The sequence below is a fragment of the Betta splendens genome, chromosome 1 (assembly GCF_900634795.4).
Source record: "Betta splendens chromosome 1, fBetSpl5.4, whole genome shotgun sequence".
In the NCBI taxonomy this organism is placed as follows: domain Eukaryota; kingdom Metazoa; phylum Chordata; class Actinopteri; order Anabantiformes; family Osphronemidae; genus Betta; species Betta splendens.
The window spans coordinates 14,842,278-14,858,409 of record NC_040881.3 but is presented as its reverse complement, the minus strand read 5'-3'; the positions used below and the strand labels follow the sequence as shown (position 1 = coordinate 14,858,409).

The following is a 16,132-nucleotide window of genomic DNA, read 5'->3' as shown; positions in this document are numbered from 1 at the left end:
TTGTACTTAGCGAATAATCGTACGTAATGCTGTCACTTTCAGGGGACGCTACGTAAGGTTTGTAGTTGAAGTTACGTCGCTACAGAGGGCGGGGCAAAGAGAGAAAGAAGGAGCGAAGCCATTGAGCTATATGACGCATCGAGCAGATGTTTAAGAACAACCTTGTTTTGGCGTAGTTGACGTTTGTTGTACACATAATTATACGCATAATAAACCTTAGTCTTCTTTAGAGAGAGCGCAAGTGGCGTTTATTTAGCAGTTTAAAGCCCGCAACGCAAACAACGGCGAAGGTTTGACGGTGAGCTAACAATACAGTTAGCGTAAACACCAGCTTTACAGTTACTGGTCAAAATGAGAGGCGGTTCTTCCTATGGAGATAGAGACCGAGACCGTGGAAGGGACAGGTATGTTTGACTTAACGTGTGGAAACACTATAGACACATTTACGGCGTATCTAACGTTGCATTAGCTTACTGTTATCTATACATCTAGCTAGGTTAAGTAAACTACTACCAGGTACGAGCCAAGGCCACGTCTGTTTCTGATACACATGAAGCTAGTTGACTGTCCTCTGCAATGGGACAATAAATGCAATAGGAGAGCCAAAAAGCGCATCCATTACATGAAAGATCACAATTATTATACCGCATAGCGTAATAGGTCGGGCATTAATCGGGCATGTTTTAAGGTACATTGTAGACGTCTGTATTAAAGCATGTTCCAAAGCATCGCTACATTTGTTGATATTTTTCAGTGAAAACAACAAACTTACCTTTTTTCCTCAGGCCAAGATTTGGGACCATGGGCAGTCGCGGTGGAGCACCACCAATGAAGTTTGGGAATCCAGGCGAGCGACTTCGCAAGAAGAGGTGGAACCTGGATGAGCTGCCAAAATTTGAGAAGAACTTCTACTCTGAACACCCTGAGGTCCAGTGCATGAGTCAGGTACGTTATTTTATATTTACCTTCATAAAACTGAAGAAGGGAAGTTGTAATAATTGTTGTTTTTGTGTTTTTTTTTTTGCTGCCTTATCCAGTATGACGTGGAAGAGTTTCGTAGAAAGAAGGAGATCACCATCAGAGGCTCTGGTTGTCCGAATGCAGTCACAGCTTTTCACCACGCCCACTTCCCTCGTCAGTAAACCATACAGTGCACCCACCATAATATCAGGGAACCTCTAGCTCATACTACAGTATATAGTTTCTATTTATAAGCTCCATCCTCGAGCTACTCCAAAATATCATTTTAGGTATTGAAACTGATGGTAAATTTGACCGAAGCAACACTTCTAGTCTTATAACTACTTGCAATTTTTATAAAATGTATTTTACAAAGCAAAATTCTCTTATTACATGGCAGAATATGTGATGGATGTGCTGGTTCAGCAGAACTTTAAGGAGCCCACAGCGATCCAGGCTCAGGGTTTCCCTGTGGCTCTGAGTGGCAAGGATATGGTGGGCATTGCACAGACTGGCTCTGGAAAGACCCTGGCTGTAAGTATATCATCATATGGCGTGTTAATGAAATTACCTTAATTGTTGCAGTAAATGTTCTAAAAGTCTCTAAACTCTGTGCATCTGAATTGGAGCTTTAGACAAAAAAGTCTTGTGTGAGTCATCGGGTGGTAGAGAGCAGAGAGAGAAATGTCTGAACTATTGAGAGTGAAATTGCAACATTATTAGATATTGATTAGTTTGTTTGCAACTACTTATGGGGCAGTGTGCACCATCACATTGTGACATCAGTGTGTTTGTTTAACGGTAAAACAGCATGGGAACATAGTGATTATCGTCATGAGGAGATGGTTAAGTATGATTAATTGTTTGTGTGCTAACCTTTGGACACTCTTCTACCATGACTCATGAGTGTCAAGTAGCTGTGTAATGCCCGCACTTGCAAAGCAGCAAATAGCAGCAGTGAAAGATTTACACAGTCCAGGTGCCTTTCTGTATTTGCATGCTATTCCTGTGTCCCAGACCACAGACATAAGTCAGTTTGACTGGTCAGGCCAAATTACCTGTAGGTAACCCAAAATAATTGTTAGTTGCAGCCTTAGACTAAATGCTGAACAAGTTTAAAAGTAATAGTTTTATTCAGTATGCAAGGCAGCGTTACAATAGCAGGACATTTAAAGGGGATTTAACAGGGAAGCAGTGTTGTCTTGTCTTGTTGAGCTGTGTCTAATTATTTGTCTTTTCAATCTTGTGGTTCATTGCAGTATCTTCTTCCTGCCATTGTTCACATCAATCATCAGCCCTACCTAGAGAGGGGAGATGGCCCAATCGTAAGTGCTTATGCTTAAATGTGTTGTTGAGTTTTTTTTTTTTTATTTTGTTGTAGTGTAATCATGGCATCAGGAAACACTCTCAAAGATCTTCCTCTCCTCCTAGTGTCTGGTGCTAGCCCCCACTAGGGAACTTGCTCAGCAGGTTCAACAAGTTGCTTATGACTATGGCAAGTCTTCCCGAATCAAAAGTACATGTGTCTATGGTGGAGCACCCAAAGGACCACAGATTCGAGACCTTGAGAGGGGTGGGTATCCCTGACAGAAACACAGACGATTCTTAAAAGTAGATACAGCTTTGTTACTACTGGTACTATATTGCTCAACATGCAGTAAGCAAGTATAAAGTCAATTCAGGTAGTTGATGAAATTCATAAAAAAATCAATTAATGCTAAAAACTTGTGTTAATACTATGTTGTTAAAATGTAATATATATTTATCTATTTAATAACTAATTATTTAATGAATTGATAAAACTGACTTTTTGATCTGTGGCTTCCACTCAACGCATTTTATTGTTGCAGCTATATTCTCAGAATTGTAGAAATGCTCACACAGAAAATAACAAATTCACCAGCAACCGGAAAACATTCAAAGCCTTTAATAGGTTTAACTTAAATTTTAAATTGTTCTAGGCGTTGAAATCTGCATTGCCACACCTGGTCGCCTCATTGATTTCTTGGAGGGAGGGAAGACTAACCTGAGGCGCTGCACCTATCTAGTGTTGGATGAGGCTGACCGCATGTTGGACATGGGCTTTGAGCCACAGATTCGCAAGATAGTTGAGCAGATCAGGGTAAGACAAAGGCTTAGTTACAATGATTACTCACTGATTACCACTGACTACTGAAGTAAAAATCTGAATTCATGAATACTAAAGTATGTTTTGTTTCTGCTGTTTTCTTTTCTGCTCTTTTTTTGTTTTTCTTAGCCTGATAGACAGACTTTGATGTGGAGCGCAACCTGGCCAAAGGAGGTTCGGCAGCTAGCAGAGGACTTCTTGAAGGAATACATCCAGATTAATATTGGTGCTTTGGAGCTCAGCGCTAACCACAATATCCTGCAGATTGTGGATGTTTGCATGGACAACGAGAAGGACAACAAGTAAGGGCAGCCTAAAATGGCATGACTGTTTTATTAACTGCAATGATAATGTTAGAACATGAACTTCAGTATAGTTAAAAACTGATATCAGTATTACTAATGTTCTCTTCAGATTGATTCAGTTAATGGAGGAAATTATGGCTGAAAAAGAAAACAAAACCATCATCTTTGTGGAGACAAAGAAACGATGTGATGATCTCACAAGAAGGATGAGACGTGACGGGTGAGGAATTACAGACAGATCTGAACATTCTTTCACCTTCTATAGTGACTTATGACTTTGTCGTGTGCTCATACTTTACTAATAATTCTTTCTAGGTGGCCAGCAATGTGTATCCATGGAGATAAGAGCCAACCAGAAAGAGACTGGGTACTCACGGGTAAGAATCATAAAGAGCTTCCTTCCTTCCTCCCTCCTGCTCTAGATAATGTGGCTGGCTTTATACTATACAGTAGCTGAAGGTCCAGTCAACAGTAAGGAATAGTTGCTTATTCATAGGTATTAGTTTTAAATCCTATTTTACAGCTTTACTTTTACATAGGTTACGTCTAATGTGATGAACTGATGTATTTATTTCCACAGAGTTTCGGAGTGGCAAAGCTCCTATACTGATTGCTACAGACGTTGCCTCTCGTGGTCTGGGTATGTCTCCTCACACATACCATTCATGCTGTGTATCTCTTAATCCCAACATTGACTCCTTTACTATTTTTAAATTTGTTATGGAATAGTATTTGTTTTGTGAATAATACAGTAGTATACATACTCAATAACATAAGTATATAATCATGACGTTCACTTTAATGTGTTGAAATACAATGAGACTTCCTTTCTACGAACGCATTTTGAATTATGGGTAAGTATCCTGTGTAGCTGTTTTGAGACCAGCTATATCAGGCAGTCTTACAACAACTCCGCTGCAAATGTATGCGCTACATTTAATTCCAACCAAACAACAACAAATAAAAAAATGAATATATTTTTGTAAAGCTGTTATAACATTTAGAGTTGTTTTGGTATATACAGTACATGACTTAAATTAATATATAGGAAAGTATACAGAAGATGGATAATGGAATAAAACGCATTCTATAGTTAAGTACCTTCTCATTGTTCTATAGTTTGGAGGCTGCGGGCCTTGTGTTCCACCAGGTTTACTGTCTGTTTCTTGTTACTGCAGTTAATAAGCTTCCTTCAGTCGGGGCTCTTTGGCACGCTGCCTGAACAGAGGGGGTGTGTGGGGCAGATACTCCAGCACATCTTTCTTATGTCTCCTTTTTGGTGTCACTACAAATTCAGAGATCTTGATGCCTATTGCACATTTCCCCGCACATAAAATTATTATTGTAGTCACTCATTTAATATCATTCTGCAAAATGCTACATGTTTCTGTTTTGCAGACATGCTTGGGTAGTAACAGCTGAGCTACCTCAGGTCCATAGATACAACAGGGATGCTAAGACGGATCTCATTGGACAAAATTTAAAAGGGGGGATAGGTGAAGTGTCTTTTGAGTTGCCAAAATACCTATGACCGAATTGTTCTTTTCTCCCCTCTTCTCCTCTCAGGGTTTGGCAGCAGATGGCAGCTGTAACAGTCTGCGCTGCTGTCACTGCCCCCTCAATCACATTAAAGTAGAAGCTCAGCTAGTTTTAGAGGGATTAAAGCCTCTCTTATTCACCTTGGGTAACTAAGATCCCCCCTGCCCAGTATTGTCAGACTTTGAAAATCCAGCGAGCCTTCCTTGGGAGCATCCTGAGGTGCCTGTATGTCTGCACGTCGGTCCGTCCCAAAAAGCAGACAGACAGGGGAGAGGGCGTTAGGCGGGCTCGTCTGGATCCAGTCCTGGCCGGGGTCTGAGGAGGGTCCTGCAATTCGACGAGAGAGCAACAGAACCAGCCGTTGTGTTTCTCATGAGGTTAAACGGTTCTGCTCCCGTCTGATGTTGCTGGTGTGCGCAGAAGGTGAGGGATGAATCCTGTTTCCCTCCCCCTCAGCCCCTCACTATGAACCAGGACTGATCAGGGGGGAATGGCTACCTTTATAAAAACAACATGAAGGGGGTAAGTACCTCACCGCCCCTTTCTCCTCTATGAGCTCACCATATATTAAGGTACCTCCATCCTGTTCATATTGTGAACGTTTTGGTTGAAGTGGCTTCCCTCTTCCATCATGGAGGGAAAATGGAGACTTGTTAATCGGCAGTGCTCTTAGAGCCCCACGTCTTTTGTAATGAGAAACAGACTCATTGTCATCACACATTTTAATCAATAATCCCTTTGGTGTAAGGATCACAAAGCCTAAACGTGGTTTTTTACACTTAAAGCCATGCTCGCTGTGACATGAGCATAAAACCCTGAAGACAAGTTCAGTTCTGAGTTAAATATGTGTCTGAATGTGTGTGTTCGACCTGGCTGATAAAGCAGGTAAGTTGCTGTTTGTTACGATTGTAATTTATAACCAAAAACAAACTACGTCTTCTCTCATTCAAAAAGAAAGTTATTTATTATATGCATAACTGTTCTCTCTGTAATTAGGAAAAATAATAATTTCTTTGTCTTGAGGCATTTTTTCTTCCTGAGATCCCTTCTTATCATACTTTTCCTTTCCCCATGCTGTAAAACCACTCATTCTTTACCCAAAAGATGTGGAGGACGTCAAGTTTGTCATCAACTATGACTATCCCAGCTGCTCTGAGGATTATGTTCATCGTATTGGACGTACAGCTCGCAGTACCAACAAGGGCACTGCGTACACCTTCTTCACCCCAGGAAACATGCGTCAGGCCCGTGACCTCGTCCGGGTGTTGGAGGAAGCCCGTCAGGCCATCAATCCTAAACTGCTTCAGCTGGTGGACTCAGGCCGCAATAGTGGAAGCGGTAATAAGAATGAGTCTTTCATCGTTTTAACGGTTGCCAACTTTTAGGCAAATATGTGCACAGTTAGTGACCCACAGGTTAAAGTGCACCGATTTAACATTTGTTGTTTGTTGTAGGCGGCAGAATGCGTTACCGTGGCAGCAGCTCCAACAACCCTAACCTGATGTACCAGGATGAATGTGACCGACGCATGCGCTCGGGTGGCGGCGGAGTAGGCAGCAAAGACAGCCGCAGCGGGTTCAGCCGCAACAGCCGGGACGGGGACCGCTCCACCTCCTCTTCCTCCTACAGGGACAGAAGTCGGGATCATAGGAACAGCTTCAGCTCTGATTCAGACCAGTATCCGAACTACAGCAACAGTGGGGGCTACAACGCTCACAGCGGGGGCCAGTCAGGTAGTGTGGGAGTTCAGGATCAGCCGAACCAAGCGCAAGGTCAGTTTGTCCAGCCTCAGCCTCCTCCTCCTGCAGCAGCCGGTCCACAGCCTCTGATGGCTCAGCAGTTTCCTCCACAACCCTCCCTCATGGGCTTCATGGGGCAGCCACCTTATGCTTTTGTTTCTCCACCCCCTCCTCCCCCAGGCCCCCCAGCAACCCGGAAATAGAAAATGGCAAGAAAAAGCTCTGTCCAACAAAGGAATCTTTTGTATTTTTAATACAATCACTGTGTATTTTAAACGTTCCTATGCAAAAGGAAACAGGGAAATCTTACCCATGTAAAATCGCTTGATACAGATTGTCACCAGCATCTCATACTATTGCTCTCGATTATGTGCCATGGAGGATGAGGTTTGTTCTCATTTCAAATGCTGAGGAAGTAGATCTGATTTGTTGTCCCTTCTCTAGTTAAAACTGGTTCAGGTTTGGCTTGAATAAAAATTAGAATGTGCTGAAGTCTTGGTGAAAGTGTTTTACAATAGTCACCCTATAGATATCATCACATTCCAGTCTTGTCTTGATTTAGCTTTCGTTTGTCATTTTAGTGGCCTCCACATCATTTAACTTGACTTAGTTCTGTTGTAAAAAGACTGGCTATATATTTCAATCAATATGCAGATTATCTTTTTTTTGGCTTGTATTACTCTAAATGTTGAAGCGATGTATCTCAACTTGGGTAAAAAAATATTAGTACAGTAGTTTGTTGTATAACACACAAGATTAAATGTTAATGCATGTCTATCGATTACCCAGTCTTGTAACAAGTTAAAATTTGTATCTCAAATTTTTTAAAGCAGTCTTTTCTTTCTCGTCACAGATTTGTACCATTTTCTTTTTACAGTTTTTAATAAATAAATGAGCAATTCTAATCTGTATCTTCTGAAATGATTAATCTTTTTTTGACATTTCCATAATAGGAACTTTATTTGCCTTAAATACACTTAGTTCATTCTCAGTTTGTACCAGCAGTATGTACATATGTTGCTTTTATTGATAATCGTACATGTCATGAAGTTCTTATTTACAGTAGGAACAGAAAATTAAATTTACCCTCCCTCCTAGAAATCTATTTAAATTGTCTTTTCACTCTTTGCATCACTTCCTAACAAAGTTCTGCTTTTTGATGCGTGTTGGTTCAAAAACTGACTCAATTTAGTTTATAAATGAGTTGTGGTTACAGTCAACCCTGACACATCCTGAAGATGAAAGGTGACTGCGTTGCATGCACTATGACTGATCAGCTCCATGTGTCTTTCTGAATTGGAAACTCAATACAAGTCACTGTAGGAAAGGTTGTTCATCACCTTGATTAATGATTCTTTGTTGATGCATTTCTAACTCTTCATGTGCTTCCTTGGCCACACTTACTCACCTACTTGGACTAAGTTGAACATCCACCCGATTGGTTATAATTCTTCAGTCTCAGGACATTTTGCTTTGCAACCCTGTATGAGCCTCCTTGATGCATAGTTATCAGTAAAGCGTGATGTAAGCAGAAAATGTTCTACTTAAGCAATGCATGAAGGTTGCTGAGGCTAGTTTTTGTGCCAATATTGCTTTTTCCTGCAGCAGCCCTAGACAAGCTACTAGTGAAAATGTACTAAATGAATGAAAAATCTATCTCCAGTTAACAGCATTAAGCAGACTGATCTACAGTGTTAACCGTGGCACTTCCCTTTACACTGGTCTTAAACTGAATCACTTTTAGCCACAAATCTACTTTATTGAGCCCTTACTAAATTTCCCATTTTAGTTCCTTCTGTAGCTACACAGATTTGAGCTGCATATGTATTTCTGAATTAATTATTGATTGGAACCTCTCTGCCTTATAGTCAGGAAGCCCATTACTTGTGTTCCATCAACTTAGTGATCACAGATACAACCATTTCTCTGTCATGTAATTTGTTAAAGAATTTCCTGACAAAGAGACGTAAGCACATGAAACTGGTCATTTGTACATATACAGAAATTCATACCAGGCAAAAGAAAATCAAACATTTCACCTCAGGCACATGTGGTAGAATACAATTGGATGCCAGTGATGTCAAGTCAGTCTTTGGGCCAATCAACAGTATACGGGCAGCCAAAAAAAGTAAAGGGAATGGAACTATCCAAAGTATAGTTTCATCTGTTAAATCAAAACAAAAGTGCATTAAAAAACCCAGCTGTATCAAATCCTGAAAGAACAAAAGTCTCAATCTCCTGAAAGTGAACAACAAAGAAAAGTGCTGAATTGAAAAGCAAAATTTTAAAAAAGGTGCACAGATTAGTGTCTTTGATAAGAAAAGACAGAAGCGCATTTTGACTGGAAAAATCCCATGTACAGAACAGCTGATGGCTAATTTCCAGTAGTTGCAACCTTAATGTTAGTCGTGAAAAAGGGACAGCTATTGTCAAATCTTCCACCAATGTGTCAGAAACAAAACAATTTCAACACCTAAAATACCAACACCCATCTATTGTGTATGTCCCCTGGATCATTTGGTTTTTGGCTCACACTGAACTGTTTTAGGGTCAAAATAATAATAAAAAAAAAAAACATTAAACATAGTTGATACTTTGTGCAAGTGATACTGTTAATGAATTTGTTGCTACCTGACATGGATGCTTTGTAAAAACTTGCCCTCCCAAGAGTCAGCGCCACGGTTTGACCGACTACGAATTGTTGAAGATGAAGAAAGAAGCAAAGCAACATGGGAAACAGATTGATGAAGGGACAGGAAGGCACAAAGTCAAAGCTTGCTCCCACAGCTGGTCTCCTGTCAGTTTGTTACCAAACCAGGAATGCATGAAGTCTAAACAGGCTGCTTTGCCAGCAATGAGGGCAAGTTCAACACAAATCTAACGGAAGCAGCAGATCACATGACAGGAGGGTGGTCCGTCTCTTTAAAGGTTCCCCCAGGTGTTTGGAGATGGGAACTGGTCAACGTCACCAGATTCATCATGAGATTTGTTCCCCAAGTTGAACGTTAGTTTGTATCGCAAGCGTACTTTTTCCTAGAATGCACAAAAATAAACATATCAGTTCAACATTAACCACCTCAATGCTGGATCTGTTCTTGAGACATTCAGAATGGAGTCATTTCCAGATTTTGAACATGTGACAAATGTTCTGTACCTTCTGAGGGTTAGCCAAAAGTAGAATCTGTGTGATGGCAGCTGGAGGTAGGATGGGATTGAAGGCTGGGAGCTCAGTGTTGGAGGGAGGCTGCAGCTTTACTTTCATCACCTAGATGATGTGCAAACATAAAAACCAGAGCAGTGGAAAATGATCAGTGAATGTACAATGACTACTAAATATTACTAAATGAAAATGTTTAAACCCAACTCTTACATTCAGGTATGTGTGTACCATTCAGCATGGATAGATATTAACTCACCTTGGGCACAGCTGCCTGAAAGCGGATGTTGGTAACTGGAATAGGGGCCGATGACAACATAGAGATGATCACCACCAGCACATCAGGCCGTGATGGAGGACAGTCACGCGCAAAGGTGAACAAAACCCGGAGACTGTGTTTATCAAAGACAGTCACCGGTAATAAGCTGCCTGAAGTTCACAAAAGGAAAGAAACAATATGCAGTATGGTTTAGAGAGAGAGAACTTCACCTATGACCATGATTTCATCAATGGGCCTAGTGTTGTGTTGTGTTGTGCTTACCAGGTTGGATTGTTTCCAGGGGTACAGCAACATCAGACAGGGAGATGCTGTCGTAGAGATCAGGAGTAGTACAAGAGCCTTTTTCACCAGATGTGAGACTGAGACTGGAGAGGAGGAGGGTGTCAGGCTGCTCCGAGTAGGTGGATGCGATTGGAGCAGGTCTAGAATTGGTGCTGGACTTAGCCTGGAGGTCTCTTAAAGGGACTTTGGATTGAGGCTGGAGTTTATCCCTGCATATGATACAAAAAAACAAGTTATATTGTAATTGCATGCGTATGAAAAAACAAATGTTAAAAAATCGTAGTTAATTATTACTACTGGTTTATAAAAAAGGAGCTGGTGGATAATGTGTGAACCTCAAATGTTTCCAATTTCTTATTTTTCTTACCATTTGACCTGCTGACTCTCTGGCGGCAGGGACTGCTGCATCAACGCCTTCCCCAGCAAGTCCAGCTCCTCCATGGGCTTGGGAGGAGCCGTAGATATGGTTGCTGGTGGGACCTGCTGAGTTTTGACCACAGCCGGTAGCAATACTGCAGCTGCTGATGTGGCAAAGGATTCTGTGCTGTCAGAAGACTGAGAAAAGACGCCATGGTTAAAAATGTTCAAGTAAAGGAATGATTAAAAAAAAAAAAAAAAATACAGTGCCGGTGTTCATTTGAAGCTGCCGTGTGCAGAATTTTGATTTCAAATATTTTGGGGTATGTTGAAGTCACCACCGCTGCTGTCAAAGTTAAATGCACACATTAATCCCAGCCTCACCTGAGAAGTGGTCTGTGCCTGGCCATTTTCAGTTACATTCAATCCTACGACAACAGAAATATAAAAAGGGCTGTAAAAACAAAATAACATCCACTCTAGTTTATGGTCGCTATTTATTGTCAGCGTTTTTGATGTGCAGCGAAATGGTAAGGGGCTATGACGGAGTCTAGCTTTGTTGTGGTTTGGCCAGATGTGGCCTGCTTCCATTGGCTTTTAGCCACCTCTGCTTGTGGAAATGCCGCTTTGTGCTGTTTAAGCTCTTTCAGTTAATCGTTCCTCTCAAAAAGCCATATTCTGTCAGCAGCAAGCTGTGTTTACCCAGAGACATGAGCTCATCATCCAGGAGGCTGAGGCCCACGCTCTGCGTCAGACCGGAGGGCTCTGGGTCCGACTGTGTTGCATTGGCTGATGCATTCAGTTCCATCAGGTCTACAAGCGCTGAACCGCTGCTGCCTGAAATTAGAAAGAGGATCTCCGTTGGTGCACTTATACAGATGCATGTGATGGATCAGTGACCTTGGCAACCAGAGCACCTACCTGCTTGTGAGAACATGCTTGTGCCATCCTTTGCCACCTCCTCTCCTTGTACCAGCTGCCTATACAGATTAATGACCTGCGTTAAGCTGTCGTTGGCCTCTAAAATATCCGCTGTGTGAAGAAGATGGATTATCAGAATGTTGATTTCAGACAGGTGCTATTTAAATATTGTCTTGCTTCATGGCATCAGTAAACTAACCTAAGGCTTCGTCGTTATCCTCTGTATCACTCGCTAACCGGAAGAGCGTAGGCCTCATCTTCTCACAGCGCTGGTAAAGATCCTGCAATAAAAAAGGTAAAACCACTAAAACAGGGCCCCTAGCGTGCGTTACGTGCAGCGCTGAGCTCTGCTTACCTTAATGAGCTCCTGGTTGCTTCGGGAGCAGCTGTCCTTGCTGTAGCCCTCCAGCAGCTGGCTCAGCAGGCTCACACTCTCCTTCACCTCCTGGATGGCGTTTACTCGCTTTGATACTTTCTCCACACGCTTTTGGTCCTTAAAGAAAATTTAAAAAATAAATAAAATCATTGTGTGACTGTTGGAACAACCTGCAACGGGTTGGGGACACACCACTGAACAGTCCAGACATGCCCCCCAACAAAACATCAATGTGGATAGTTTACACCAGAACTTTAAAAAAAAACAGGGCATTTACATTACAGATTAACACTTTTTTTTTAATTCTACACTGTAAAGAAATGCATTAGATCTCCCTCTGCTGAGCACATTTGGTTAATAAAACAGATGACTCACCTCCTGGACCATTTCCTTAATGAGCTTATTTGCCGCTCTTAGATCTTCCTGATTGGTGCTGTTCAATAGGCGAGACAGTGTCTGGAAAAACAGGATAGGTCAGAAAAGGCAGAGAAAAGAGGAAGACAATTTGTAAATGGTTGTTCCCCAAGCGATTTTTCCAGGATATTCATTTTAATGGCATACGTGGCTCGGTAGGCAGAGCATTGGCTTGGAGAGACAAAGGTCCCAGGTTCAAGCACCAGGTGTGTCCTTGAATAAGACACTTTACACTTGCTCCCCAGGCGCAGTACTGTGGCTGCCCACTGCTTTCCCAGTGGATGGGTTAAATACAGAGATAAAGTTGGGGGATCAATAAAGTTCTGTTTATTTTTATGAGTTTTACAAGATTTTTTTTTCCAATCAGGAATAAACTACAACCAAGTGCTTCTCTTTGTGAAGCTATGTGATGTGGTCAGTGTCAGTCTTAAACACATCCTTACCTTAGATTTCTCCTCATCCTCAAAAATGGCACTTTTGGCTCTGGGTGGAGGGGGTGGTAGGGGCTTATCATCAGGAAGCGCAGGGTCCTGCTTGACAATGCCTGGAAGAGAGTAACAACACGAACAGTTAACCTTACAAAAAAATGCACAGTGTTAGTTGGTTGTATTTTGGATCACACAGTATGTGTAAATGCATCAGAGACATGTGATACTGCTGCAGTGAAATCGTCCTCAACACTTCTCATACATACATTGAGTTCTTATGAGTTTTCTTTTAGTGTTTTAGTCCACAGGTTTTAAATATTTTATGAATACACTAACAAAATCCAGCACACATTGTTTAAATCTAGTTAGCGAGTTCTGATGGTACTACAGTATAGAGAAGTAGAGGTTTGTGCCTTTGGGTCATCGTCATAAAAAAAGGAGAACTGACGAAAACGGATTTGTTAAAACAAGAAAAACATCAGGAACAAAAAGAACCCTGACAAACACGTCTTCCCTGAAACACAGAAGTTAAAAAAAATAAAACACACCATGAGTCAAAATGTGGTACCTTTATGACACAACACACCTAACTATGAAGAACGTGGGACAACCTGCAGCTAAAGCTCTTTTGTCCCTTGAACACTCACCCTGTTTTTTCAACATATGATACGCTTCTGCTATCTTGGTCTCCTCCGGCAGCCTCACAGTCCAGCTGTACATGATTTCAAAAACCTTCTTCTTCACTGGCTCTGGAGCCCGTGCACCTAAATACTGCAAAGACACAATGAGGGGAAGGTAGCAAAGTCTCTAAAGATATTTATTAAGCTTTGAAAAAAAAGCTATTAATAATGTCAGTTCATATTGTAGTGAATGACATGAGCAACTAAACATTAGAAAAAGACACAGTCAGGGCCAAAATTTGTAGTTCTAACATTAAATATCTTGTGAATTCTAGTACTTCATTCAGACCATATCCTAGAGAAAGCTGTGTGATAAAAGCTTCTGTTTTCACTTGTCAAGGAACTCCTAAAATATTTCCCACAGATATAAAATTGCAACGAATCCAGTGAGGCTGAATATAATATAACAAGCATTACCTTGGGTGAGACCACCTTGATGAGCTCATTGAGAAAGCGAAACTTTCCCACTTCATTGTGAAATCGCTTCCCACAGTTCTTCACGCATGTCTCAAGAACCTGGGAAATATGTAGCTTTTGTCAGCCAGTGCATTTGAACCGAGGGGCCTTCAAACAAAGCCAGTGGCATTCGATGTAGCCTATGCGCACAGTCACACTCACCGTGAGCGCTTGCATAGCCTCCCACTCCTGTGGAGACTGGATTTTGTGGGCCAGAAGTCTGGTTGCGAGCTGTGGACTAATAAACAGAAAAATATAAAAAGGTTGAATAAAAAAGAATTATGATTTAAATGCAGATATAATTTCAGAACGTGTTTGCAGAATATTATTATTATTGACTTGACATTGCAATACAAAAGTTTGCATATGGGATAAAGCTAATGCTTGACAACAGACCATTTTCACAAGACTCCCAAGAGCACATGTTCAAAAGACAGACAGATATGAAGATGTCCAAACAACAGGTTATGTTAGACTAGAAAAACACTTCACAAACACCTTACTTACTGTTATGTTATACCAGACAAAATTGTAAAGCTGGATGAACGTTAGATATGATTGAATCACCACCATCTTACCCTTCTGGGTCATCGTTGAGCTGATCACAAAAACTCTTGATACTGTCCCAGTCAGTCTCTGTATTTAGAGGATTTGTGGCTTTGTCTGTGTAAAACAAACACTCATTAGACTAAACCTGTGTGTCGTCTACACATTGACTTTAACAAAGGCGAATCCCGTGTGTTTTTAAACGCCCGAGACTCGTATCAACGAGCTGTAGACTCTGGTTGTTCTCGGTGATTAAATGGGTGAATGAAGTGCGAGGCTGCAGCACAAGTGACGGTTCCTGGTTTAGAGTTCGCTCAGCTGACTGGTCAGGAAACAGACGAAAGCTAACTACTTAGCGTCGAGATTTTGACAACAAGGCATTTATTTGAATTATTAATTTAAATAGCACATCTTTCTCACCTACAACCGAATATCACGCATCACGTGGTCACATGATGGGAAATCATTACACATAAGATGATGAGACAGTTTGCCCCTTGTCGTCAACTGCACTTTGATTTGATTACATTCGATCTACTGACTGAAGAATCGATTCTAGAGAAGAGTATAAAAGACTAGCATATTTAAAACCAGACTATATGTCCGCATCCCCCCAACTTACCTCCCCCCGCTTTAAGTTGTAAACGTAATGCAATATCGTAACGTATCATGACTTACTGATGCGAGACTGCAGGCTAGCCTCATCTGGAGGCGCCGCCGCCATCTTTCGGGAATTCTAAGTGTCACTATCGCGTGATTTTTGTGACACATCGCGTGAACTGATAGGACCGCGTGGCGCCCCCTGTTGGGCGAGCGGCGAAACGCCACCGTAGCGCACCGCGTCGCTGCTGTGGAGGGAGGGTCGACAAACCTTCAGCCAGTGCAGCTGGTGTAGGTTACGACTGGCGATGGGCTGCTTTGTTCTCCGTTAATGTCTGGGTGGGCGTAATCTGCACACTGTTTTAGCTAATTGTGTTGTTTTAAAGAACCAACTGCCCACCGCCTCATCCACGCCGCGGTGAGATCCACCTCAAGGAGGAAACTACCGCCGCCGTGTCGTCTGATTCGGCATCATCGGGCGAAAGTAGCGGCGCCGGACCAGCTTTGCAGCGTCAACGCTCGCCACACGGACCGGACGCCACCGTGCAGCCAGCGCGCTGTACCAGCAGCTGGTTAGCTGCGCCGACTCGGCGTTGCGTCGGGAACTTTGTTGGCCGTGACGTGACGTCGCCGCTATCAGCGCCGGGACATCGGCCGTGATTAGCCCGGCTAGTGCTGGTCAAAGCACTGCTGTGCCGTCGGGCGGGGAAATGCTCGGTGGGTGAATCGTGGGCATAATGCGGGCTGTTGCGAAAGTTAGCTAGTCCCCACATAGCACGCCAGGCTCGTCTTGGACGTGACTCACGGGCGGTGGATGAATGCACCGCCACATCGGGTGTTGTCTGGCTGCCGCCTCCTCACCGAAACCCCGCCGATGACTCGGCTGCTACTGTACAACGGGGCACTTCATTTCGTCTAGTCGTCGGTTTTGTTGACGGGAGCGCTCAGATTCCTGGGACGGCGG

At 42.4% G+C, this 16,132-nt stretch overlaps 2 protein-coding genes across 5 annotated transcripts; one reads left to right on the top strand and one right to left on the bottom strand.

The window, feature by feature from the left end:
- The first annotated feature begins 80 nt into the window (after positions 1 to 80).
- Positions 81 to 7,582, top strand: LOC114855325 (probable ATP-dependent RNA helicase DDX17). The gene is made up of 13 exons (XM_029150461.3): positions 81 to 404; positions 786 to 945; positions 1,038 to 1,134; positions 1,361 to 1,494; positions 2,220 to 2,285; positions 2,392 to 2,533; positions 2,922 to 3,082; positions 3,218 to 3,390; positions 3,503 to 3,613; positions 3,709 to 3,770; positions 3,974 to 4,033; positions 6,037 to 6,270; positions 6,387 to 7,582. Exons 1-13 carry the CDS (start codon positions 352 to 354, stop codon positions 6,872 to 6,874), a joined length of 1,941 nt encoding a protein of 646 aa, XP_029006294.1. The 5' UTR covers positions 81 to 351; the 3' UTR covers positions 6,875 to 7,582.
- Positions 7,583 to 8,588: 1,006 nt separating this feature from the next.
- LOC114855333 (ADP-ribosylation factor-binding protein GGA1-like) lies at positions 8,589 to 16,114 on the bottom strand. Of its 4 annotated transcripts, none has more exons than XM_041071064.2 (17): positions 15,974 to 16,114; positions 14,601 to 14,685; positions 14,185 to 14,260; positions 13,984 to 14,082; positions 13,534 to 13,657; positions 12,902 to 13,002; positions 12,420 to 12,500; positions 12,024 to 12,161; positions 11,868 to 11,949; positions 11,669 to 11,779; positions 11,450 to 11,584; positions 11,132 to 11,175; positions 10,758 to 10,945; positions 10,370 to 10,599; positions 10,088 to 10,257; positions 9,826 to 9,936; positions 8,589 to 9,704 (listed from the first exon to the last, which is right to left on the bottom strand). In XM_041071064.2, the coding sequence occupies exons 3-17, from the start codon at positions 14,197 to 14,199 to the stop codon at positions 9,594 to 9,596; spliced, it is 1,740 nt and encodes a 579-aa protein (XP_040926998.1). In that variant the 5' UTR covers positions 14,200 to 14,260; positions 14,601 to 14,685; positions 15,974 to 16,114; the 3' UTR covers positions 8,589 to 9,593. The 4 variants fall into 4 exon arrangements, with proteins under 4 accessions (XP_040926998.1, XP_029006321.1, XP_029006314.1 ...); XM_029150488.2 differs by lacking the exon at positions 15,974 to 16,114 and adding an exon at positions 15,440 to 15,579; XM_029150481.2 differs by lacking the exon at positions 15,974 to 16,114 and adding an exon at positions 15,247 to 15,422.
- Positions 16,115 to 16,132: the final 18 nt, after the last annotated feature.

Bases quoted from the DNA above. Each gene is read 5' to 3' on its own strand.
- LOC114855325 (XM_029150461.3), top strand. From the start codon at position 352: ATGAGAGGCGGTTCTTCCTATGGAGATAGAGACCGAGACCGTGGAAGG. The intron at 946-1,037 runs GTACGTTATTTT...TGCCTTATCCAG, and splicing joins AGGTCCAGTGCATGAGTCAG to TATGACGTGGAAGAGTTTCG. The intron at 3,083-3,217 runs GTAAGACAAAGG...TGTTTTTCTTAG, and splicing joins AGATAGTTGAGCAGATCAGG to CCTGATAGACAGACTTTGAT.
- LOC114855333 (XM_029150473.2), bottom strand. From the start codon at position 15,239: ATGATACGTTACGATATTGCATTACGTTTACAACTTAAAGCGGGGGGA. The intron at 12,162-12,419 runs GTGAGTCATCTG...ATTTTCTTTAAG, and splicing joins TTAAGGAAATGGTCCAGGAG to GACCAAAAGCGTGTGGAGAA. The intron at 10,946-11,131 runs GTGAGGCTGGGA...GTCTTTTCTCAG, and splicing joins AGGCACAGACCACTTCTCAG to TCTTCTGACAGCACAGAATC.